Raw genomic sequence first — 21,944 nt, 5'->3', positions numbered from 1 at the left:
TTCTTGATTTTTAAATAGAGCCCTAGAATGAGGAGGAAGGGACCTTAAAGATCACCTAGTTCCAACTCCCTTGCCATGGGCAGGGGCATTCCAGCCCATGGCCAGACCAGACTGCTCACTGCCCCAGCCAGCCTGGCCTTGAACACTTCCAGGGCTGGTATCCATTTCTCTTGGCAACCTGTTCCAGTGCCTCACCAGCCTAAGAGCAAACACCTTCACAGAAGTGCAAGAGTCCCACTTGAAATAAAAATCTTTTCTTTGGTGTAATGAAGCAGAAACACATAGTAAAGATTTAAAATGTCCACTAACCTCCATGTGTTACAAATCGAGTGAAAACAAAGTTAGCTTTGTTGTTTCAGTTTTGTTATTGTTGTATTCTTTTTACCTTTCAGAGACCTGTGTTGAAGTAAAACATGACTTCCATGTATGTCTGAATTCAACTGTTTCTTTTTTTTAAAGCCTAAAAGATGTTTAATTAGCCTTCGTTTATTTAAGAAGAGAGCAGGTATCTGACCAAACCAAGAGAGGCAACACCACACATTGCAATTGTGTTTCTCTTGATAAGCCCTTAAATCTTAATTCTCTTTCTAGAAAACTCTGTGCAAAATACAGCCACATCTTTTAATTTAAACACAGCAGGCAATTAAGAACACAAAAGAGGGCCAAGGCATAGAAACAAAGGGCTGCAAATCACAAAGACCAATTTCAGAGTTGTTGGTGAACTTATTTCATGTACCCTACTACACTCTTACTGCCCTAGGCACTGGAACAGTGGCCAGCAGCTGTCTCAGCTGTGCCAAGTAAAGAATGCCTTGTCTTGTCATCACTTGCTTTCTATTCCTGAGCTTCCCATGGCCAGAAGAGTTATCCAATTTTAGATTATGACTATAGCCATAAGATTCAATATAAGATACACCATAACATTTTCAATAAATGTACAAATCATTTATTTAAAATTCAAAACTCAGCAATACAAACAAAATACTTAAACCATAAATCCAAAATGTAAACACTTATAGAAAATATATGAACTGTACCAGTTTAACCACCCACCATTGTTCACAGAAGACAGCAAGAAATAGAAAGACAAACCAATACCAGATTCTTCTTTTCTTCTCAAATTCTAGTTTAGAGGTAGAAAACCACTGTGAAAGTCTCAAAAAAAAATTAATTCAGTAGAATTATGCTACAAATAAATTTGGCCCAGATACTTATAAACGTAATGAAGCCAGAAAAAAAGATTCTTACTGAGAGCTCTTGCACAATGAAATTTGGCATGGCACTTTCCAAGAGACAAAGCACCTTTCCTGGTAAATACTGGTTTATGTTCTTGCAAGAAAAGGATCCTGTGCTTTTTCCATTGCTGACAAAGAAAACATTTAAAAATAGACCAACTTTTTGGTAGGCATATAGAAAGCAAGTGTTTCTCAGTAACTTGTCCTAGAAAGCCAATCTGGGAAAAAAAAAGAAGTGTAACTATTAAAAGAAGACATTTTGAAAGACTTTATGAATATTTGATGCATACTTATTTGGGTGGCACAGTCCTCAAGGGGGAAGGGGGGAATGAATACAACAGGAGAGGAAAAATAAAGAAAGTGTCTTTTCCTCTAGCAGGAGAACTGACTGGTTTTTACATTTTATTGTCATTTAGTCAGTCTCCCCTAACTGCTACAATTTTATCCTCTAAGGAAAAGATGTATCTGTGAGAGACACACTAGAACATCAAGTGCAGTAAAAATTACCCAGGTAATCTCAAAGGAACATATATTCCATTTTTGTTCATCAGATAACCTGCAACAAGTAGAAACAAAAATTGCAATTCTTCAGACAATATATATAAATTCATAAAAAAAAAGGAAGTTTGCAAGCTCAAATACAAACATTATTCAGAAAAAACCCCAACATTTTAGTATAAAGACTGGCTGCTAAGTGCATCATTTTAACTGCTGCATGCAAATAGTGGAACCTATGGTTGTCTAAGAAACTTAACTGTCAACAACTGTTAGGGCATCTGCAATTTAGTTTAGCAAGGATTTTCTCAAGTATTTGCTGAAGGACATTTGTGGTTTAGAAGCAGCAAAATAAAATTTGCAGTCTTAATGCCTTCTTGCTCTGTGGTATATAGAACCACTTGTCCAGCCTTCAGAAAAAGAGGCAAGAGTAATTTCTGCCACAGACTAGCTGAAAATAGCTTTCATGTGCCTGCTACCTCATCTGGGGCAAAACTACTTGTGTGGTGCAGTTTAAATAGTCTGAGCTATATTTATATGATTTTTCTGAAGCAAATTAAAGAAGCATTTGGACTGTACTCACGGCAGAACTGGCAACATTACCTGGCAAATAACCAAGTGCTCTCTCCCACTAACACTAGAGGATCAGCCCAGGACAAAACACAAGGGATAAGCATTTCTTCTACAAAGTACATTCTTCTGCCGAACAGGAAGCCTTTCAGAAGGAAAGAATATAATATTAACACAGGAATGTTTCAGATCTGTTTTAGGTCTTCCAATATCTTTATTAAATTTCCATCACCTCCAAAGGAAGACTGTGCATCCCTATCAAACTAAAAGATTATTACATACCTAGATTAAGGAAACTTAGTAAAAGATGAGTAAATGCTAAGCCATATATTAAACTATGACACTTCCACATCATAATTCTTTGAGAGATCAAAAATAGGGCTGAAATAAGACAATTTTAAGTATACATCCAGTTTTATTCCTTATTTTTCCACTGTATCCCTCATTATGCCTTTCCCTGTATGTATTTTAACGGTCAGAATGAAAATATTAGTTTATAATATTAGTTTATACAAACTAATTATATTTAGCCCTGTAAAAACTAATCCCAAACTTCACCATTCTTTGATTTCTCTATATTTAGGCAACTCATCTTCTACACATGCAAGATACTTCTCAGAATATTAGAAAAAAAAATTCTAGTATTTCACTGTTTCCCCAAAAAAGTGATATAAAGCTGAATATTTGTTGGTACATGCTTTGCTGTACCCTGCATAAAATCATTTTTGTATATTTAGGTTATACATTAATAAGGACAACAGCTCACCTTGGGATTAGTTAAAGTAAGTTGCCTTGTCTTTGTGCTTGCAAGTTCTAATAACAAAAGGAAATATCAAGAAACATCTAGGGCTTCCATTAAAAATTTACTTGCACCAAGTTTCCCCCCTCTGACAACTCCAAAATTAAAGTTGTTTCACCTCTAATTCTTCAGCAAAAGTGAGAATCCAAACCAGCAAAATACATATGCTCCCCTCAGTGTCTCCAGTAAGAGAAGCATTGTTATCCAGGCAGTGGTCTAGTTTCTTCCAGCTCTTGCAATATAGCACTCTGTCAAGAGAACTTACACTGACCACTGCCTCCAGAGTGCACGATCCAGAACTGTTTCAAACACTGAAATAATTCCTCTCTCAATATGCAAAGAAGGCCCTTTGAAGTTTGGGGGTTTTATATAACATCTTGACATTCAAAGAGCTAAGTCCTATGAACTGCAGATCCCCAAGCATGGCAGATTTAAAGCCAAATTCAGCACCTTCAGAGGACAAGGGTATGATCCTGTGGACTACACACTGCTTTGCCCAGGTAATCAGACATTGTGACACATTAATGCACCTGTACCATTTTCAATACCCAAGCACAACTGTGCTCTAAGATCTAATTATGAAGATGGTCATGCTACAAATGTGTTGTGACTACATTCAGCTAGAAAGACAGCACATGAAGAACCTACCACCTCTGCTGAGGTGGGTTTCCTTAATGCTCTCATATATGCACAGCACAGTCAAAGGTCAGCCTGACTGCACAGACAGCTCTTTGGAGAAGTTGAGGTGGGAGAAAAAAAGATGATGGATACTCTATACACAGAGGCAAGCTTTATTCTTCCAAGGTGAACTTCACCACTGGGAACACGGCTGGTACAAGTCCAATCCAATTTATATCCCAAATAAAGGATATTTTGAGGCCTCAAGTAGATAAGATACTGGCTTCATCCCAAACTCCTGAGCAGTGGTAAATTTCAGCTTGGAACCTCAAGCAGACATGCAACCAAAGCTTTCACAAAAATGAAATTATTTCACATGGTAAAATATTTTACATGGTATGGTGGCCTCAAGTGTCCTTTTAAAAGAGTGCTAGCTGGTTTTCATGACACCATAGCACCAGAAGTTAACCTGTGGATCCAGAGAATTACAATAAGCACGTGTCTTTGTAACTGAGAAGAAGACATTAGCAAACTACTGCAACACTGGGCTTCCAGTACACGTTGCAAAATGCAGCATCAGCAAATGCCACTGATGCCTGTGAATCACAACTTTTATTTCACTAGTGGCCATCGCAAATCACATGGCAAAACAGACTTCTCTTGTCACTGTTGAAGTATGATAAGATACCCAATCAATTTCCATTAAAAATCCCAACATAGCCATGGCCAGGTAACATACAAACCCTGCTGCTTTCTCAGTGTTTAAGTGCAAAGCATAGCCTAGGTATCTCAGCATATTTGTTAACTGGGAAAAAAGACAACTTTTTATCCAGGTCTAATTAAAATGTCAACTACTGGACATACAGCGAAAAAAAAAAAAAATCCCAACAGAGATATCAGGAATGAGTCAAGTCATAGGATTTACTTTTAGTATTTATACCTGTAGATAGAAGTAGCTGTGATCCATTAAACTCACTAATGTCTTGAAAGCCATGCAAGTCCAAATCCCACATGGACATTAGCATCCTAGTGGAGCAAAACATACTCCTCCAAGCCTGCTGCTGTAGCGCAGCAGGGCAGTCCTGGAAATGATGTTCCCAAATCACATGCCCTTCTGAAATTCTTGCTTAGTCCTGGCTGCTGCTGGTTCCATTCTGAGTCTTACCTGAGAAGGCAGGGAAATTCAACCCCAGGGCAAACAAAGGTCAAGGCTTGTTTGACACTCCCTGAGGTCTCTCTCCTGTGAGTCCTTGTTTCAGTGTGTGTATGTAAATGATCTAATTCCTCACCAGCAACTTCAAGTTATTTACAAAATAGTCACTGACTTGGACACTGGTTTTCTGGAATGCATCTTTGATACACTGACCAAGTTACTTTTGTTTAAGTCAAAAGAAGCCTGAAAAGCAACTTTTCATCTTTCTCAGGAGGCTGCACCCTGCCTATGACAGGATACTGCCTGTCTTGGAGTCCATTTCTTCCAACATTGTCTGCTTCTCCTTGCAAAATAAGAACTTAATCTTTCTTTACAGGAAAAAAAAAAAAAAAAAAACAAAACAAAACCCCAAATACTTACTAACACATTCACCAAAGTGAATTTACAGGAAACATTACCACCACCACCCACCATCCAATCTTCAGAATTAATTTAATGGAGGTCAGTTATTAGGATACCAGTTTTAAGTTTGAAAATAAAGTGCATAATGATTGTCACTGAGAACTTTGCTGATTTCAGGTTAGCATAGTTAGTGTCAATCCTCAGCAACATCAATAAAATAGTAATTACAACAAATCCATAACATGAGTCAAAAGCTGAAACAACACACATGAAAAATAAGTTTTGTATAAACAGGAAAAAGAAAGAGAAGGTGAAATGGAATCTCTAGTCCTTTGTGGAAGTGATCCTATTATACAGCTATCCCAACATGTAGCATCTGAAATGAAGAATCACAGTCTGTTTGCTTCCCTTCTACTATTCCTGAATTCAGTTTGAAGCTTTCTGGTGGTGTCTGACAGATTTCACCTGCGACAGATGTGTCTTGAGGGAGCTCTACAGAGATGGTGTCAGAGGAAGAATCTTGGCTTTCTGCTGACACAGAGATCTGTAGACAGCTGCCCTCCATTTCCTCATTGCAAACTGTGTCTTCATCAGCCTCTTCCAGCTGCTGAACAGATTTTAAATACTGCTCTATCAGTCCATTGTCCTGCTCATTACTAGAGCTCTCTTTACCTTGCCCACACTCCCCAGGGCCATCCTCTTCTGAACAACCTGCTGAAACAGAATTGCCCCATTGTTTGATGGTTTCCATTGAAAGGGAGCTCTCAGTTCCTTCAGCTGAGCTCTTTTCAGAGCCACACAGGTCACTGGCACGAGTCTGATCAGTCGCAGAAGTGTGAAAGCCAGAATCTGGGAACTGCAGCAAGGACCTCTCCTGAAGCTCATCCTCACTGGCTGGAACTAGCAAAGCAGAACTAACAGCTGCTGGGGCTTCTTGCTCCACTGCGGATGACTGAAGAGGTGGTTTGGATGTACATAAAATATTGGCTGAAGGGACCCCAGCACCACCTAAATTCTGCATTGCTGAAAGCTGCCATTGTTGAAGGGATTTAACCTGCATAGAGAAAAATTCATTATGAAATGCAGTTAAATGTGTTTTGATTTCTAGTGGATTTCTTGCATTCAGCAACCAAGCTCTAGTATAAAATCCAAGACCAAGTGACAAACAAAAGGTTTCCCATATCATTAGGGAAATTTTGTTCTTCTCACTGTGAAATCATGGCTTTTAAACCCACATGCCAAACACTGACAGAGCACACAAGCTCCCAGTTCAACTACCTGAAGAAAAAGAAATCTGGTCTTAAAACCAGAAAGGATTTATCTGCTTTTAAGAAAACAGCCTTATTTTTGGAAGCAAAGATTATCAAAAGGTGTATTAACAACTTTCCTGCCTCAAAAATGAGCTGCTCACAACCAACACTGCTTGAAACCATCTCACCTGCCATGAGCATTTACCCATAACATCATTCTCCCCAGTCCTGCTTATGTTTATTCAGCTTTTCGTGCATTCAGCCTTTAGTAATAAAACCAGTGTTCTTGCACTAATGTTCTGAGGGTTATTTTCCCCCACAGCATCAGTATAGCAGACGACACAGCAATAAGATTCTACTAAACCACTCAAATCATCAGAAAAACTGAACCATATTGACTGTCTCTTCAGGATCTACAGTAAGAAATAATGCAAATTCACATATAGGCAGATTCAAATTTGAATTCCAAATTCACATTTAAGCACAAAAACAAGAGGACTAAAATTACTTACCTGGTTCCAAAGAAATTTGATAGCTTCCTCCTGTACAAGCCTCTGCATTTTATCTTCCTCTCTTTCTTTTCTCAGTCTGCAAGACCACACATCCAAAATTTATGCAGCTTAAATAAGCAATATTTTGGTAACAAGAGCAAAAAGAACACATAGAAACGCCTACTTATAAAACAGCACTTTTGAAAGACACAACGGAGCCTAACATTAAGAAATTACTGCAGTATGGGTTGCCATAAATACCCAGCTGCTGACTTCAAGTTTCTTTTTCAGTTACATTTAAATTCTGCTTCCTTTTACCACAGCAGTTTTGTTGGCTTGGCAATAATGTGTCTTTTTCTAAACTGAATCTGAGCTCTTATTTTTTCCTGCACAATTATCACCCCCTCCACACCAAATAGCTCTTCTGCATTTCAAATTATGCTGTCCCACTAATGTATGGATGGAGTATGATGTGTAAGCACTGGGAGTTTCTGGAGGTTCACTGAGCACTCAACTTGATTTACAGAACTTTCGTTACTTGTGATAGTGAAGAAAAAGAGCCCGTCAGACTAACTGATCCAGGATGATCTAGAAAGATATTAGGTAAATACTGAATTTTTGGCTTGCAAATTGAGGAACTTTGACCATGATCTTCTCCAAACATGGATTCACAGGATCAAAAATTAAAACAGACTCAAACACAGAAACACATTTTAAAATTGTATCATACAAGGTAGAGAAAATTCTTTTCACAGCAACAGAAGAATGGCTCTCAATATGGACACTTAATTTATAGACTAATTGTGTGGAGACAAATTTAAAAAAATCCCATTCAGTAATTTCTATTTTGAAATATGCAAGTCCTACTAAAAGAGGAATAGAAAAATATGTTCTAACCCAATCCACTTATAGAACGCACTTTGAGAGTATGAATACTCTCAAAGTGCAAAACTGTGCTTACCTTACAGGAAGTGATCCTCTAATGTAATCAGTTTTATGTTTCTGATACTAGGTTCTGCTGTGAGTAGTTGTATCATATATATCTGTTCTGAAATACTCTGGAGTGATGGTTATACTCAGACAGACTTGCAAATACACAGCATGACCTCAACTTACTTTTTTATTTCAGCTGTTAAGCAAATGATGTGCTCCTGCATCCTGTGCAGTCGAATTTCATTCCGCACTTCCTTGGCTCGAGGATGGTGGTTCCTCGTGTAAAAGCCTCTCCAGGAAGCTTGAAGCTTGGTAGCTGCTTCAGTCATCCTTTGCAGCTCAGCTGCACCTTGATCAGCTGGTGCTGCACCTTGCACAGCCGGTGAGCCAGACCTTCCTTCTGCCATCTGGTCAGGACAAAGCGTTTTTACTCCGGATTCAGCACCTGACGAGGTGCTGGGCTGACTGTGCAGAGCTTGGCCTGCAGAGGCCCCTGAAGAGTTGCCAGCCTTTGCAGCCAGGCCAGCTGCTACTGGATCAGGAGCAGGCACCTGCAGGATCTCTCTGATACTCTCTTGCCTTTCCACACTTCCTGCTGCTCTGTTAGGGTGCTCTCCTGTAACAGACAAAGCTTTTTGCTTGTTAGTTGTTTCCCTACTATTATTATCTCTCACACCTTCAATCACTGTATCATCATCATCTTCTAGGTCCGGATTGATTCCATGTAGCTTCAGGTCTGAAGCAGGAGACACTGGAGACAATCCTGAAGCAACTGGCATGAAAGTTGACTCTGAGGATAAAAGGCTCCTGTTTAGTTTGTCTTCATCTGTCTGTACATCTTCGAGGTGTAGCTCCTTGGAAAAGCTTCTTTCATGAAGAGAAGTGTTCTTTACTGCATAGGAATGATCACTGCTTGCACTTGGTCCAACCCAAGAATTCCTCTGGATGACAGGTTCTAGATAGGCAGAAAGCCACATTATAGTGTTAGAATATTTCAAAAATAGTTAACAGTTTGTTTAATTCATAGGGATTCCCAGTTTGGTTTTGACAGTTAGCACCTTGGTAGGCAAGATTACATGTTAGTAATGACGAGCATCATTTCTATATCAGGACAATATGTACCACAGTAACATTCAAACTTGGCAAATAGTGGGTACAGGAAATTGCACAAACTGCACTTCCTTGGAGAATAAACTTGCATAAAATGCAAAAGTCAAAGTAGTTACTCTTTAGTTTCTTGGATTGGGTTTTTCACCTAACCAGTCTACTAGCATTTCAAAACACAAATAAGCATGGACTGGATATTTTTTTAGCAACAAATAAAATAATAACAGGGTCTTGTTCTGAAATCCCTTCCACAAAGTTACCCCTGTTCAAAAGAAAAATATTTATTTCCACAGGTGTAGATAAACTACTTACCCTTTTCAAGAACCCCCTGTGATTGCTGGGCCAGGCCACTGTGTTCATGAGCAACTGGCACTGTTTTGCTGGGAGCAGAAGATGTAGGTGGCTCCTCATTTTGGTTTTCATGCATCAGCTGCCTCTGGTGGAGTCTAAGCACAGAGTGCCAACAACAGATTTTATGTTCCTTTTAAACTTTCTTTAGTACAGAAAGCATTAAAAGAAACTATGAACTATTTCAAAAGAAGAAAGTGATCAAAACATTCTAAAGGAGAGGCTAGTTATGCAGACTCCTATACACACAAGGCACTAACAGGACTATTCACAAAGCAGGAAATTGCAGTCTTTTCCTGCTCCCCTTCCTCCATCTCCTCTTTCTTCATTACATGTACTAAAAACAAAAACAAAAAAAAAAACCAAAAAAAAGCCCACAAAAAAACCCAAACAAAAAAAAAGAACCAAACAAAAACAAGAAAAAACCCAACATCCAATTCTGACTATAATCTGAAAAACATGAGGTTATTTCTACACACAAAGAAAGCATGCAGACATTTTAAATGTCTAATGTGGAATACATTATGTGTGTTGCTATAGGAGTATCTTTTACACTTCAAAGTGAGTGAATCAAGGAATAGGTGCTCCTCTTACTAACAGCCCAATATCCAAGTACAAATCAACAAATATTTTCACAGAAAAAAACCCCATCCTTTACAAATTCAGAGAATGCACAGGTTGTTATCCCCCAGCTAAATTAGAAGCTCAGGAGACAGAGGACAAAGTCAAACTGTCCTATAAATCATATATGCATACAGGTGATGATCTGGGGGGATTGCTTTTTCTGCTAGGGTTTGTGGTTTTTTTTTTGCTTGGTTGTTGAGGGTTTTTTAATTTTTGAAGAGTTATATTTAGCAGAACAACTTCCTGAATTTTCCCCAGAAACATGTGAATGCTAGAGCACTTAGCTAAAGATTCCAAGGTCAAGATGCCTTGACTGCACCTTCTCCTCAGAAACAGCTACAACATTTCTGCAATTTCCTCCCAAGACCAGTCTACCCTTGCCAAAGTGGGCAGTAACTCCTTCCAGATGCTCCCAGTTTCTGGCCCTTTTGATGAGATACCCTTCTGCTAACTACAATACTTTTGTTGCTCAGCTTTTTAACCACACTATGCCACTTAGGTAGCCTGCTCCTGGGAGCTGAATTTTCTGCACTTGCTGCGAGAAAAAGTTTGTAAATAGGTCCTGCAGAATAGAACAACCTGCATTGCTTTGTTTTCTGCCCTCTAACCAAAATTAGTTCACCTTTACATGGGCAAAAATCGCACCATGATAACTTTACTCATCTATTTGCACAGACCTTAGCAACACAGCTACTGCTGGCAGAGCCAGCTGGCTCTCCAGAGGCTCTGATGACAGACCTCAGAAGCCAGATACAGATGGACAAATGCATCACTGGGAACAGTGTCTCTCAAACGACAACTTTAACTTTAAAACCAAGAAAGAACATCTCAACAATAAAAAAGTGGCTGATACACCAGTGTACCACAATAGTCCTCGTTTACAATTAGAACAAAAGCTAAGTTCCTTTTTGAAGTTTTCATCAATTTTTTGTGTGGCAATTAAAAAAAAAATCCCAGTGTATAGTTTGTTTATTTTAATCACAGTTCTAACACAAATTACTTTCAGTGTCCTACAAAGCATAGACTGAAAAATATGAAGGAATTTTCCCCTAGATGGCCCAGAAAGCAGGAAAACACTCCTGCTGCTGCTGTCCTCATTCCCATCTAGGACACATCCTGTACCTCCATGACACTTTGCATCTCCAGTCCTCGCTGTTACTTTGAAATACTTAAATTAAATCTTACTACATCTAACACATCAGATATATAATTATGCTCTTAAATACATTCTCTAAGAAAGAAGCTAAGTTCTCACCTTCGCTTACTCAGTATTTTTTCCAGTTTGGCATCCTCTTCAGTCCGGAGTCCATACGCAGATGTGAGAGGACAAACAGTAGCCAAGTACTGAACTAGCTGAACATGTTGCCCAGGTCGAAATGACCTTCCTTTCCCTTGACTGTACAGCCATTCTGCTTTCAAACTGTTAAGAAGGGGAAAATGGTTTAATAAACGGCACCTTTAATAAATGGCATAGAAACAGTAACTCTGTTTTCACTACAGTTCTTCTAGTGGGTACAGAAGAGCTAATCTACAAATCTAAGCAAAATTTGGAACAAGTGCAATGCCCAGGGAAACTGGCAATGTCATAAACAGAATAATGAAAACAAACCAACACTTATCCAAAACTGTGCAGTCTGCTTTGTGTGTAGTCTTTGAGCACTGAAAACACATTTGTCTCAATGAACTTATCAGCAAAGCTTTCACAGAAACAGAGAAGTTCATACAAATATGCAAAACAGACACAGAGCAAACATTGCTAAAAAGTATTCAACAAGTCTGTTTTTCAAATTAATTTCTGAGAATATTTAATACAATACATCACATGTATTATACAAATATGTGTATATACAGTTGTACATATACAAGTACGTGTACATACAGTTGATACAGAACATCCCTAGTCATGAAAAAAAGTCTAGAATTCCAACAGGCAACTCTCTTGGAAACTCATAGCATGTTATGGTGAAACAGAAAAAGAATTGGTTTACCTTTGACCAAAAAAGGGGCACCTTTTTATTTTAGTAACAGGGGGAAAAGTACATTAATGTCCTAGAATGTGTTAGTGTCCTGGATAGGAATGTGCTTATACTGGATAATACTTATGCTTGGATTGTTCTGATGTCAAGAACTTTGTCATACAGATACCATAGTGATCTAATGAGCACAGTGATACAGTAACAAATGATTTGAGCAAAATAGTATTGTAGTAATTGATAACAAAAAAAAAAAAAAAAAAAAAAAAAAAGCCAAATCTAGAAATGCACACACAGATCATGCTTATATACGAACAAGTTTGAGCTTCCCCCAAGACAACAGCTTTAACTCCTGCTGATTGTCACATACTGCAAAGTCAAAGAGGCTGTAAACAAAGGGTACCAGACTACTACCAAACTGCTACCACTGTTTTGCTTTGTAGAAGTGCTTCTGTAATTTAAGCAACAAAACAAAAGTTTAACCTCATACTTCTATCTAAACAAACTAAACAATAATTCCCGTGTAACAGGTGATAAATTTAGCTAAAGCAATTTTAGCTTAGCCAAACTTCATGTAGTAAGTTCAGAGATTTAATAATACTATTATGTCACCTTTCCTTCTGAGAAATCACATGTCCATCAAGAACTTTAAGGTTCAGACACCAGCTGACAATATAAGGTCTGTAGTCAAAGCCAGGAACAGAAGGTGTGGCTATCACACAAGGATTGGCCATAATTGACAGCTGTTCCAATTGTTGAAGAGAGGCCAAGAAAGAAACCTTGAGAAAAAAAGATACATTTGTTAACTGAGCAAAACATTCCACATTTCTCCTAACTACAGCTGGACAGCTCATGCAAAACAAGAGAATGACAAATAAATCAAAAATCACATTCAATTTTTGAACACAAAGGACTACAAAGGACCTTCTATCAGCTATGGCCATTTCCCATTAATACTTCTGTAAATGCTGTTAGTCCTTGGAAATTACCTTCTCTTAAAATTTGGGACTCTATGTATAGAAAGGTGTAGTATGAATCCAGTTTACTACAACAGGTGTTGGATTTTGAAAACAAAGGAAAAGAAGAAAAGAAAAGAAAAGAAAAAAAAAAAAAAAAAAAGGCAAGCCAAAAAGTTGGGAAAACCCTGCCTGTTTGAACAGAAATAATTACCAAAAATTTTTCTTCTGACATGAAATCCCAACCAAGAGTTTTGGCTCCTACTTATAATACATCAAACAAACAAAACAATAAAGAGAAAAGTCACAGGCAGATTATTTGTTTCTCTTACACAGTGTTTGAAAAATAGGTCAGTGGCAACAAGTGCAATGCAAACCTCTGTTCTAATCCCAGCAGCTGCAGAAGCTGTCTGAAGCATTTAATCAGCTCAGCTTTCAACTTTCAGACAAATAGAAAAGGTTAGGCCTAGAAGTAACATCCTTGAATAACAAAAACATAACAGAAAAAAAGCAAATTTCTTCCCAAACTAAATTCTAAAAGATACCACTAGGTCATGCAGCTAATGCAAATACGGCTATTACATATAAACAATTAAACTATTAAAAGTTGTGTTGTTTCAAAGAAGAGAGCCCATTTTCAGTTACAACCTCAAAAATATTGTTCAACTTCCTTCTTTCAGATCACTTTGTCTTTATGTAGACTATCTTCTATATCTTACCTCATTTAAGTCTCTGATTTCATTTTCTGCCAAAGAAAAAATAGTCAAACTCTGAGGTAGGCAAGCAGGGGCAGTGCGTAGTGAAGTTATAATATTTCCATGTAGCAAGAGAGTCTATAAAATAAAACACATGATGAAATGAATGTCTGATCAAAACCCACAGATTTCTTTTTTAGGCATCACCTGACAAAAATACATTGCAAAAGTATTTCTGGTCACAGTTACCAAAAAATGCATTTGAAAACGTTTTTATCTACAGTGTGCATATTGGAAGAGTTAGAAATATGTTTTGTTTTGATTCATGATAGGAGATAAGAGAATACAGAGCTATGAAGAAGATATCACCATCATATATTTATCAACATCATTAGAGTGGCTATAGAAAAATCACTACCTCAGCTCTTGCAGCTTCAAAACAAGGAAGAGAATATTTACACGCTTCTCTCGAGAAATTACAGTTAATGAATTAAAATGCTCTAAAAGCTAGTGTTCAAAGAGTTAATGTTTAAAGGCAGCAATTTTCAAATCAAATTTCTTTGTGTATAGAATGCAATAAAAACAGAGCTAGAACATCTACCTTTAGTGAGGTAAGCTTGGAGAGGTCGCCTAATTGAGCTATGTTATTGTCTGACAGATCAAGATGCTGAAGAGACAGGCAGGAACTGATTTGTTCGATGGCCTACAAAAATAAAGAAATCAGTTACTCACAGTGACTTTCTTTTAGCTACTAAATAAAACCAGTTATCAATAATTATAAAGTATTTTGAAAGATAAAAAACCCCACTAGCTAAGTAACACAAAGTAAAAATTATGTTTTAATACAGTTGTATTTTAAAGATAATAATTCTTTTTCCTATTTTGGAGACTACTTCCTTACTTTCATTTCATTTTGATATCAAACCTTTTATTTTTTCCTAGACAACTCTACTCCAAAAGCTGCCATCTTCTATTTCATAGGCCAGCAGACACAAAACATTAACATTGCTGTACCAATCAAAACATAGTCAGATTTCTTTGCAGCATTTTCCAAATTTCAATAACACAAGATTCTGGTAAATGCAACAGACTAAACACTTTACCTTAATGTTATTTCCTGCTAAATTCAGCCATTCCAGGTGCACCAAATCCTTCAGCCCTTCCACGTACCCAATACTATTATGAGGCAAGCTGAGCACTCGGAGCTTGGTCAGTTTTGCTACACCCATCATTCGCACCAAACGGTTGTTGGCTACAGAGAGCTGCAGACAGACACACAAAATAAACAGTTTTAACTATGCAGATAAAGATTTTACTTCTAATAGTTAAAAATCTACTCCAACAGATACTTGTTCAATCTCCGTATTTCATTTTCATGTAAATGACACAGACAAAAAACCTGCAAGAGCCAGGAAATAAATTACTGATCAAAGAATATGAGTCCTCACGGCTCATTCCACAAACTTAAGAGGAAAATATCCTAGCAATAGCTAAACAAAGGAAAAAGAATGAGGAATCGTGTCATGTGAAAGTACAGTTGTAATATCAGAACTGCCAATTCATTGTGCAAATTGTTGCCCCATTCCTGGTGTAAAATTGCACTTACTGTCAAAATGGCAGAGGACAACATGTATTTCATACAATTCTCAAAAAGGTCCTGTGCTAATAGGACTGTAAACCACAAACTTTTAAAAGGGTAAATCCAGACTAGACACACACTTCAGTAACATGATCACCAAGCTGGCAGTGTGGTGAAGGTTTGTTGTAGCAACAAACCCCACCTCTGCCAACTCAGTGTAGCTGGGCTGTAGAAGTTATCAGGCAGCTTCGAGTCTATCCAGGAGAACTTTCAGTGATTATATTAAGTTATATTCAAGGTTACAAAGCCCATGTACTCAAAAGCTAATAACTATCAAAATTTGAGTTATCAGTGACTTTTCTAAGTGTCCTTATGATGTCTCTCCCCCATTAGGATTTATTTAGCTCATTTTTAGTTTTAGTCCCCTCCATTGAAAGCAAAGCTTTAGTCAGCCATCATTTATCTTTCTGTGAAGACAGTAACTGCTAGCTTACTTCAGTACATAATATGGCCTGAAGGCAGCAGATTCTAACATCATATCACCATTATTTGATAATAATTTCAAATCAAGTAACACTCACCTGCATCAGATTCCTGCATTTCTCCAAGTGTTCCAATTTAATTATCTGATTTTTGTCCAGAATCAGAGTCTGAGTATCAGCATCACAGGGCAAGGTTGGACCCAGTTTTTGCAATCCTTGACCTGAGCAGTCGACTACCAAGCCTTTGGAAAAAAAAAGAAGAAAAAACAACAAAAAAACCACCACAAAGTTTATATATGAGAACGTGTACTGGAAAAGCAACGCAAGACAAAAAGATCTGTTTTATAACAGATGCAGATAATTTGGGAAAATGGATTCATTTTCTTTTCCATGTAAAACTGAAGCAAATTACTTCAGCTTGAACACTTTAAGAGTAACTGATCCAGTTACTGGAAACTATACATACCAGACACTGTTCCAATTAAAAACTCTGGCAGAATTCTGGGAAAATCACAACAGATCCTTTGAAGTGAGATGCAGCAAAATTCTGGTAGCTAAATTTAAAGGTGTGATCCTCAAAACCCCAAATTTCAGAAGAGCCTAAATTTTTTAATTCTTCAGAGAAATTAAGTTTAGAGCAGCTTGACAGCTATGTGTAAGCATTCTATCTAAACTAAGAAGCCATCCATGCAGCCATACTACGTACTGGGGGCATTGGGAGGAACAAACTGTAAATGGGCTAGCCTACTATTTACTTAATGCAACACACAGTTCAAACGTTCCATGCAGAAAGGGTCACAACATAAAGTTAAAAGGCAAACATATGCCATCTACAGGGAGCTTGAATCACTGGGTACTCAAAGTGACACCTGATAATCAGAATAATTTTCATACATTAAGCCTCTGCTGTATATTTGATGTACAAACATCACTTTAGTGCTCCTTTAGCTTTTAATACCTGTTAAGTTAATAATGCTTCAGTTTTCAGCAACATATCCCCAATAGTGTTCTCACCCTATATTACAGTTTATAGGTTTTTAGGGCTTAGTTACACTATGGATGGAGACAAACATTTTTTGTGTACCGTTTTGTCAGTTAGAGAATATGGATTTCTAAAAAAGATGTTACATTCTGAGGCACTCAGAATGTGGCTTTACACACAGTTCTCATAGATTTCCAGCATTCAAGTATAATGTCATCCAATTGCTACTTAATACACACAACTATTTGCAAAGAACCTGTATTTCTATGGCAACATCATCCAGCTGCTTTGCTGTTGAACTAGACATCCCTGCAGTCAGACTTGCTATAATCACTTCTCCATGATGCTGATGAAGGTTTTCACAGTGGTGTTATCTCCCTTGTCTGGGGGTATCCTTTGTGAGCACCTTCAAGATTCAGAGAAGCATAGGTCTCTCACCATCGTCTGTCCTTCTTGCAACAAGCTTTACTTTGCTTACTTAAGCATGGCGATTCAGTATACAGCATGAATTATATACACACACGTATAACTCTAGGAAATTATTATTATTCCACTCCATAAAGACTCAATTAATATAATACCTGGGGAACGAGATTTTCCTAATAGGCTTTCAGGACCCAGGAAATTCAAAAATTTGAATTTGACCCAGGACCCAGGAAAACATTTCAAAATCGCCTATTTCTGGTTTGGCAGGTAGCAAGGAACCCCCCAGAAGCGGCGCTGTCTCCGAGACCTCTCAGCGCTCCCCTCGAGGGAAAACTGGCCTTATATCATTGAAATCCCGGCCTGTAAAGCTTCTACACAGCGGGGGACCCTGCAGCACGATGGACAGCGGCTGGTCCTGCCCGGAGCCGGGGCGCCCCTCAGGGCGGGGAGCGGTGCCCTCACCGGCCCCGCGGAGCCCTCACCGGCCCCGCGGAGCCCTCACCGGCCCCGCGCTGCCCTCACCGGCCCCGCGGAGCCCTCACCGGCCCCGCGGAGCCCTCACCGGCCCCGCGGAGCCCTCACCGGCCCCGGGGTGCCCTCACCGGCCCCGCGCCGCCTCGGCCGCTTCCCGCCCCGCGGAGCCCTCAGGGCCCGAGGGCCGAGCCGGCCCCTCACCCCGAGACCCCCAGCGCCACAGCGCTTGTCGAGACCCGCAGCCCCCACCATCGCCGCCCTGCCGGCCCCCGGCACCTGTCTGGGGCTGCCCTTACCCGCTCCGGCCGCCTCATCCCCCGCCTTGGCCTCGGCACCGGCCGCCGCCATGCCCCGGGCAGCTATGGGCCGGGCCGCTCCGCCACGGGAGCGCCGCGCCTTTGACGCTGGCTAGAGCGGCGGGTCCCGCGGCCGGGACTCGGCCGGGGTAGCCCGGCCGGGCGAGCGCTCCGGGAAGCGGCCGCGGTGCGGCGGGGCCAGCACGGGGCGGCACTGCCCAGCCCGGCCCTGCCCGGCCCAGCCCGGCCCGGCTCGGCCCACTCCGCTCCCGTCGGGCCGCGCGCCGCTCCGACACCGCCTCCCGCCTCCCGCCGCCCGCTCCGCCCCTCCGGCCTCTCGCCGCCGCCGCCGCCATCATGAAGTGAGCGCCCCGGCCGGGCCATCCGCCGCCATCCGCGGCCATCCGCCGCGGGGAGGCCGCCGCGGGGCTCCGGCTGCCTCCCCCGGCCAGCCGCGCCCTCCTCTAACTCTTCTCTCCCGCGCAGGGTCGAGCTGTGCAGCTTCAGCGGGTACAAGATCTACCCGGGCCATGGCCGCCGCTACGCCCGCACGGACGGGAAGGTGAGGCCGGGGCGGGAGCGGGCCCTCTCCCGGGCCCTGCGGACGGGAGGGCGCTGCGCCTCTGGCGCTGTCCGGAGCCTCTGTAGTGCTGGTGCGGCCTCTGCCCGAGCCGTTCCTGCCGAGCCGTGTGAGAACAGCATCGCCGGGCAGATGCCGTGGGTGCTCCGCAGCAGATCCCTGCTGCGCTGTAGCTTGGGGCTGAGTTTTAGAATGTATTTTTGAAAGGGACTCTTAAAGCAGCAGGTGTAAAGTACCAAAGTTGTGTAGAAAATGGTGCTTAGACGTCCTGCATCAACTGCTAAGATTCGTTGGTGCCAGCAGCTTGTCTTCCAAATTAATTGAGTAGAAATCTATGAGGTAGACTAGGGTCGAGAGCCCCCCAAGCTGTCATGTCATACGCAGAGAGGACTGTCCCTGCCTGTGAAAGGAGGGCTTGGCTTTTGAGTATCCCAGTACAGTCAGCTTTCTCCGTGGAATTCCCAGCAAAACGACCAGGAGATAGACTGGTTAAATCCTTGTGAGCACTCCTGGGAATTAGCTTATACTTTAAATTGAATTATATAGCTAATAACAAACCAGCTTGCACATTCTGCCTTATTGATTTAGACAAACAGGTCAGTTTGACTAGCCAAGAAGGTGAGCATTGGTCTCCCTCTGTTCCCTGGGCCAAGTTTTGAGTCCCTCTCACATACAGGAAGTACATTGTTGCTTGAGGACAGACACTTGGAGAGCATGATTCTGGACACAGCTATTCATGCAGTGCCTGAAATACACAGCAGCACTGGATGCAAGTGGTTACTTGAACTTTTTTCAGAAAAATGAAGATGCTTCAGAATGCCTTGCAAGACATTGGTTCGACCAATATAACAAAATGCAAAGCTTGAGATTTCTTGAGTTACCTGCTAGAATTTTGAATAGTCAGAGCTGTGCTTAAGAGCTCCAAAAGCACCAATGTTGAAAAACACTGACTCAAAGAATACTTAATGCAAACTGAGATAACGTCTTTCATGGAAACAAAGCTTACACAAAACATTTTGCCTTCCTAGGTTTTTCAGTTCTTGAATGCAAAATGTGAGTCTGCATTCCTTTCCAAGAGAAACCCTCGTCAGATCAACTGGACTGTTCTGTACAGGCGTAAGCACAAGAAGGGACAGTCAGTAAGTACACACCAGTTCATGGCACTGCAGGCTCATGACCAAAAGATGTGGTCACTGGTCTGTTAGAGGTCACTTAAGTGTGCCAGTGTTCAGCAGAAGCAGAAGTTAATAATGGTGAAAATGTGAGTGCAGTTACATGAGTTTATACACCACTTCAACAAAAGCATTGTATTGTGTTGTAGCACTTCTTTGAGAGACTACTCAGAGCCGCAGTATGTTCAGTAGATCAGATCAGGGAATTGCATGTTTTTAAAAGTTAGCTTTAGGGAAGGTGGGTAATGCTGTTTAATATGCAGACTTCCTAAAAGTTTGGTCTGGTAAACTTCTCAATGGTGTCAGCATAGGGAGCTGATTTTGGGGTTAGAGGGGCGGGGATGACACTCCTAATACACTCTTCTTGAAGACTTTGGGCTGTAGTTCAGCATGAGGTCTTTCCCTGTGTAGCTGTCATTGCATGAAAAGGATAAATCATGAAGGCATGTAGAATGAGGTATGCTGCAGTGCTCTTATTTAAACTGGCACAGAAGAGGAGCTTTGAGAAAGGCTTACTTCAGTGCAATAGGTCAGTGTTCTTGGCAGTTTGGTTGAAGAAAGTTGATGCATGATGGCTTACACTGCTCCCAGCACTGGATCCACATGAATAGGTGTGGAGTGTTCTCCTTTCAGAAGGCACCATCAAAGATTTATCCTTCCCACCCTTCTTTCTTCTGGGAGTTACAGATGGCTGAACTTCTAACATTCTTTCAAAATATCTTTTTTCATACTTTGCTGTAGAAGCATAGAAGATACAGGGTGTGATGTGTATGTCTCCAACACTGATAGCTGGGGAGCCAACCATGTTGGTAATAACACACTATGAAAGGTACAGGATGTGGCTGGAGAAGGGACCACATGGAGGTAGGGCAGCACTTCTCTACCCAACAGAAGGATCCTCTAAAGGGAGGAGTAAAATTCTACTGCGGTGTACAGTTTTAAATAGCTTCAATTGGAGTAGCAGCTTGTTTCTGCAGTTGCCTTCAGCCACGTGTCGAATGTCTGGTGCTGCTGATTGTCTGTGTTGTCTGTGCCCTCTTAGGAAGAGGTCCAGAAGAAGCGCACGCGCCGTGCTGTGAAGTTTCAGAGAGCCATCACTGGCGCCTCTCTCGCTGAGATCATGGCCAAGCGGAACCAGAAGCCCGAAGTACGAAAGGCACAGAGGGAACAAGCTATTAGGTGAGAAGTCAGATCAGTGCAGCTATCCCAAGCTTTTCAAAGACTACAGTACTTTTCATACAAAAGCTTAAACTCTAGGTGAGCTCTGTGTTTTATAAGATTTTTGTGGGGAGTTTTGATTCTTTTAATCTGTATATTTGTATGTAATGCTAAGTAATCTTGGCAAGAGATAGTGGCAGCAGAGAAGGATCTCTCCTTGCCTTTTCCCTTTGTACTTTTGTCACTCACAGTTCTGCTGTCTCTGTAGAAATTCCTTCAGGAGATAGTGAATATAGAGGAGAAATCTGCATGAATGCATTCCATTCCTTAATCTTGGGAAGCTCTTACAGTACTGAAACAAGGAAACAGTGCAGGGCAGACACGGCTAACTTGCACTTTTTCTGTGAATTAACAGGGCTGCAAAGGAAGCCAAGAAGGCGAAGCAGGCAACCAAGAAAACAGCTGTTTCTGCTGCAAAGGTGAGATGCAATAGGCGAACAGGAATTATAAGATGGAATACACCATGTTGTAACATGACACACAGCGTTCTGCTGTAGCACTTCATTGGAAATTCCTGTTTCTGTTTTGAGGAAGCATTTTTGTAACTTCACAGCTGCATAGAATGAATCTTTTTACGGAATAAGTATTACAGCAAAACAACTCTCTGACCTAATATCAGAGATAATTAATAGATAAAAACTTGTCTGAATGTGACATCTTCACTATCTAGGAACTTGGTAACAATATATTGATGAATGCTACCATGTGTTTCATTATCATTTATTAATTAGTACCAGATGTTGGCTTAGCATTATGTGTGTAAACATCTGTTAACATGATCCAGATATTACAGATTGCAATTCTAGTCTGATCTGATTTCCGTGAAGAGTACATACAAAGACACTTTTAGGACTGCAGATAAATAGCTTCTTTTCATTCATACTTCATTATTTCTCTACAGGCCCCTACAAAGGCAGCACCTAAGCAGAAGATAGTGAAACCAGTGAAGGTTTCTGCTCCCCGTGTTGGTGGGAAGCGCTAACTTGCCAAACTGTTGGTCATACCGAATAAACCTGATGGAATTCCATTACTTGTGCCATGGTCTGCGCAGCTGTGTGAGATACGCTGAAGGGAACGAATCTGTAA

At 40.7% G+C, this 21,944-nt stretch overlaps 2 protein-coding genes across 2 annotated transcripts; one reads left to right on the top strand and one right to left on the bottom strand.

Annotated features, from left to right (window-relative positions):
* Window positions 1-923: 923 nt before the first annotated feature.
* CEP97 (centrosomal protein 97) lies at window positions 924-18,082 on the bottom strand. Its single transcript, XM_030282040.4, has 11 exons — window positions 17,889-18,082; window positions 15,810-15,952; window positions 14,753-14,911; window positions 14,251-14,352; window positions 13,674-13,787; window positions 12,611-12,777; window positions 11,281-11,445; window positions 9,366-9,499; window positions 8,130-8,901; window positions 7,035-7,110; window positions 924-6,326 (listed from the first exon to the last, which is right to left on the bottom strand). The coding sequence occupies exons 1-11, from the start codon at window positions 17,938-17,940 to the stop codon at window positions 5,622-5,624; spliced, it is 2,589 nt and encodes an 862-aa protein (XP_030137900.4). The 5' UTR covers window positions 17,941-18,082; the 3' UTR covers window positions 924-5,621.
* Window positions 18,083-18,222: 140 nt separating this feature from the next.
* RPL24 (ribosomal protein L24) lies at window positions 18,223-21,885 on the top strand. The gene is given in 6 exon segments (NM_001245644.2): window positions 18,223-18,250; window positions 18,375-18,450; window positions 19,497-19,607; window positions 20,683-20,819; window positions 21,214-21,277; window positions 21,760-21,885. Coding segments are annotated over 6 exon segments (474 nt in total). The 5' UTR covers window positions 18,223-18,245; the 3' UTR covers window positions 21,841-21,885.
* Window positions 21,886-21,944: the final 59 nt, after the last annotated feature.

This window comes from Taeniopygia guttata, chromosome 1, assembly GCF_048771995.1.
Source record: "Taeniopygia guttata chromosome 1, bTaeGut7.mat, whole genome shotgun sequence".
Classification (NCBI taxonomy): Eukaryota; Metazoa; Chordata; class Aves; order Passeriformes; family Estrildidae; genus Taeniopygia; species Taeniopygia guttata.
Note: the sequence above shows the minus strand (reverse complement) of the source record. Positions and strands in the feature narration are given on the sequence as shown.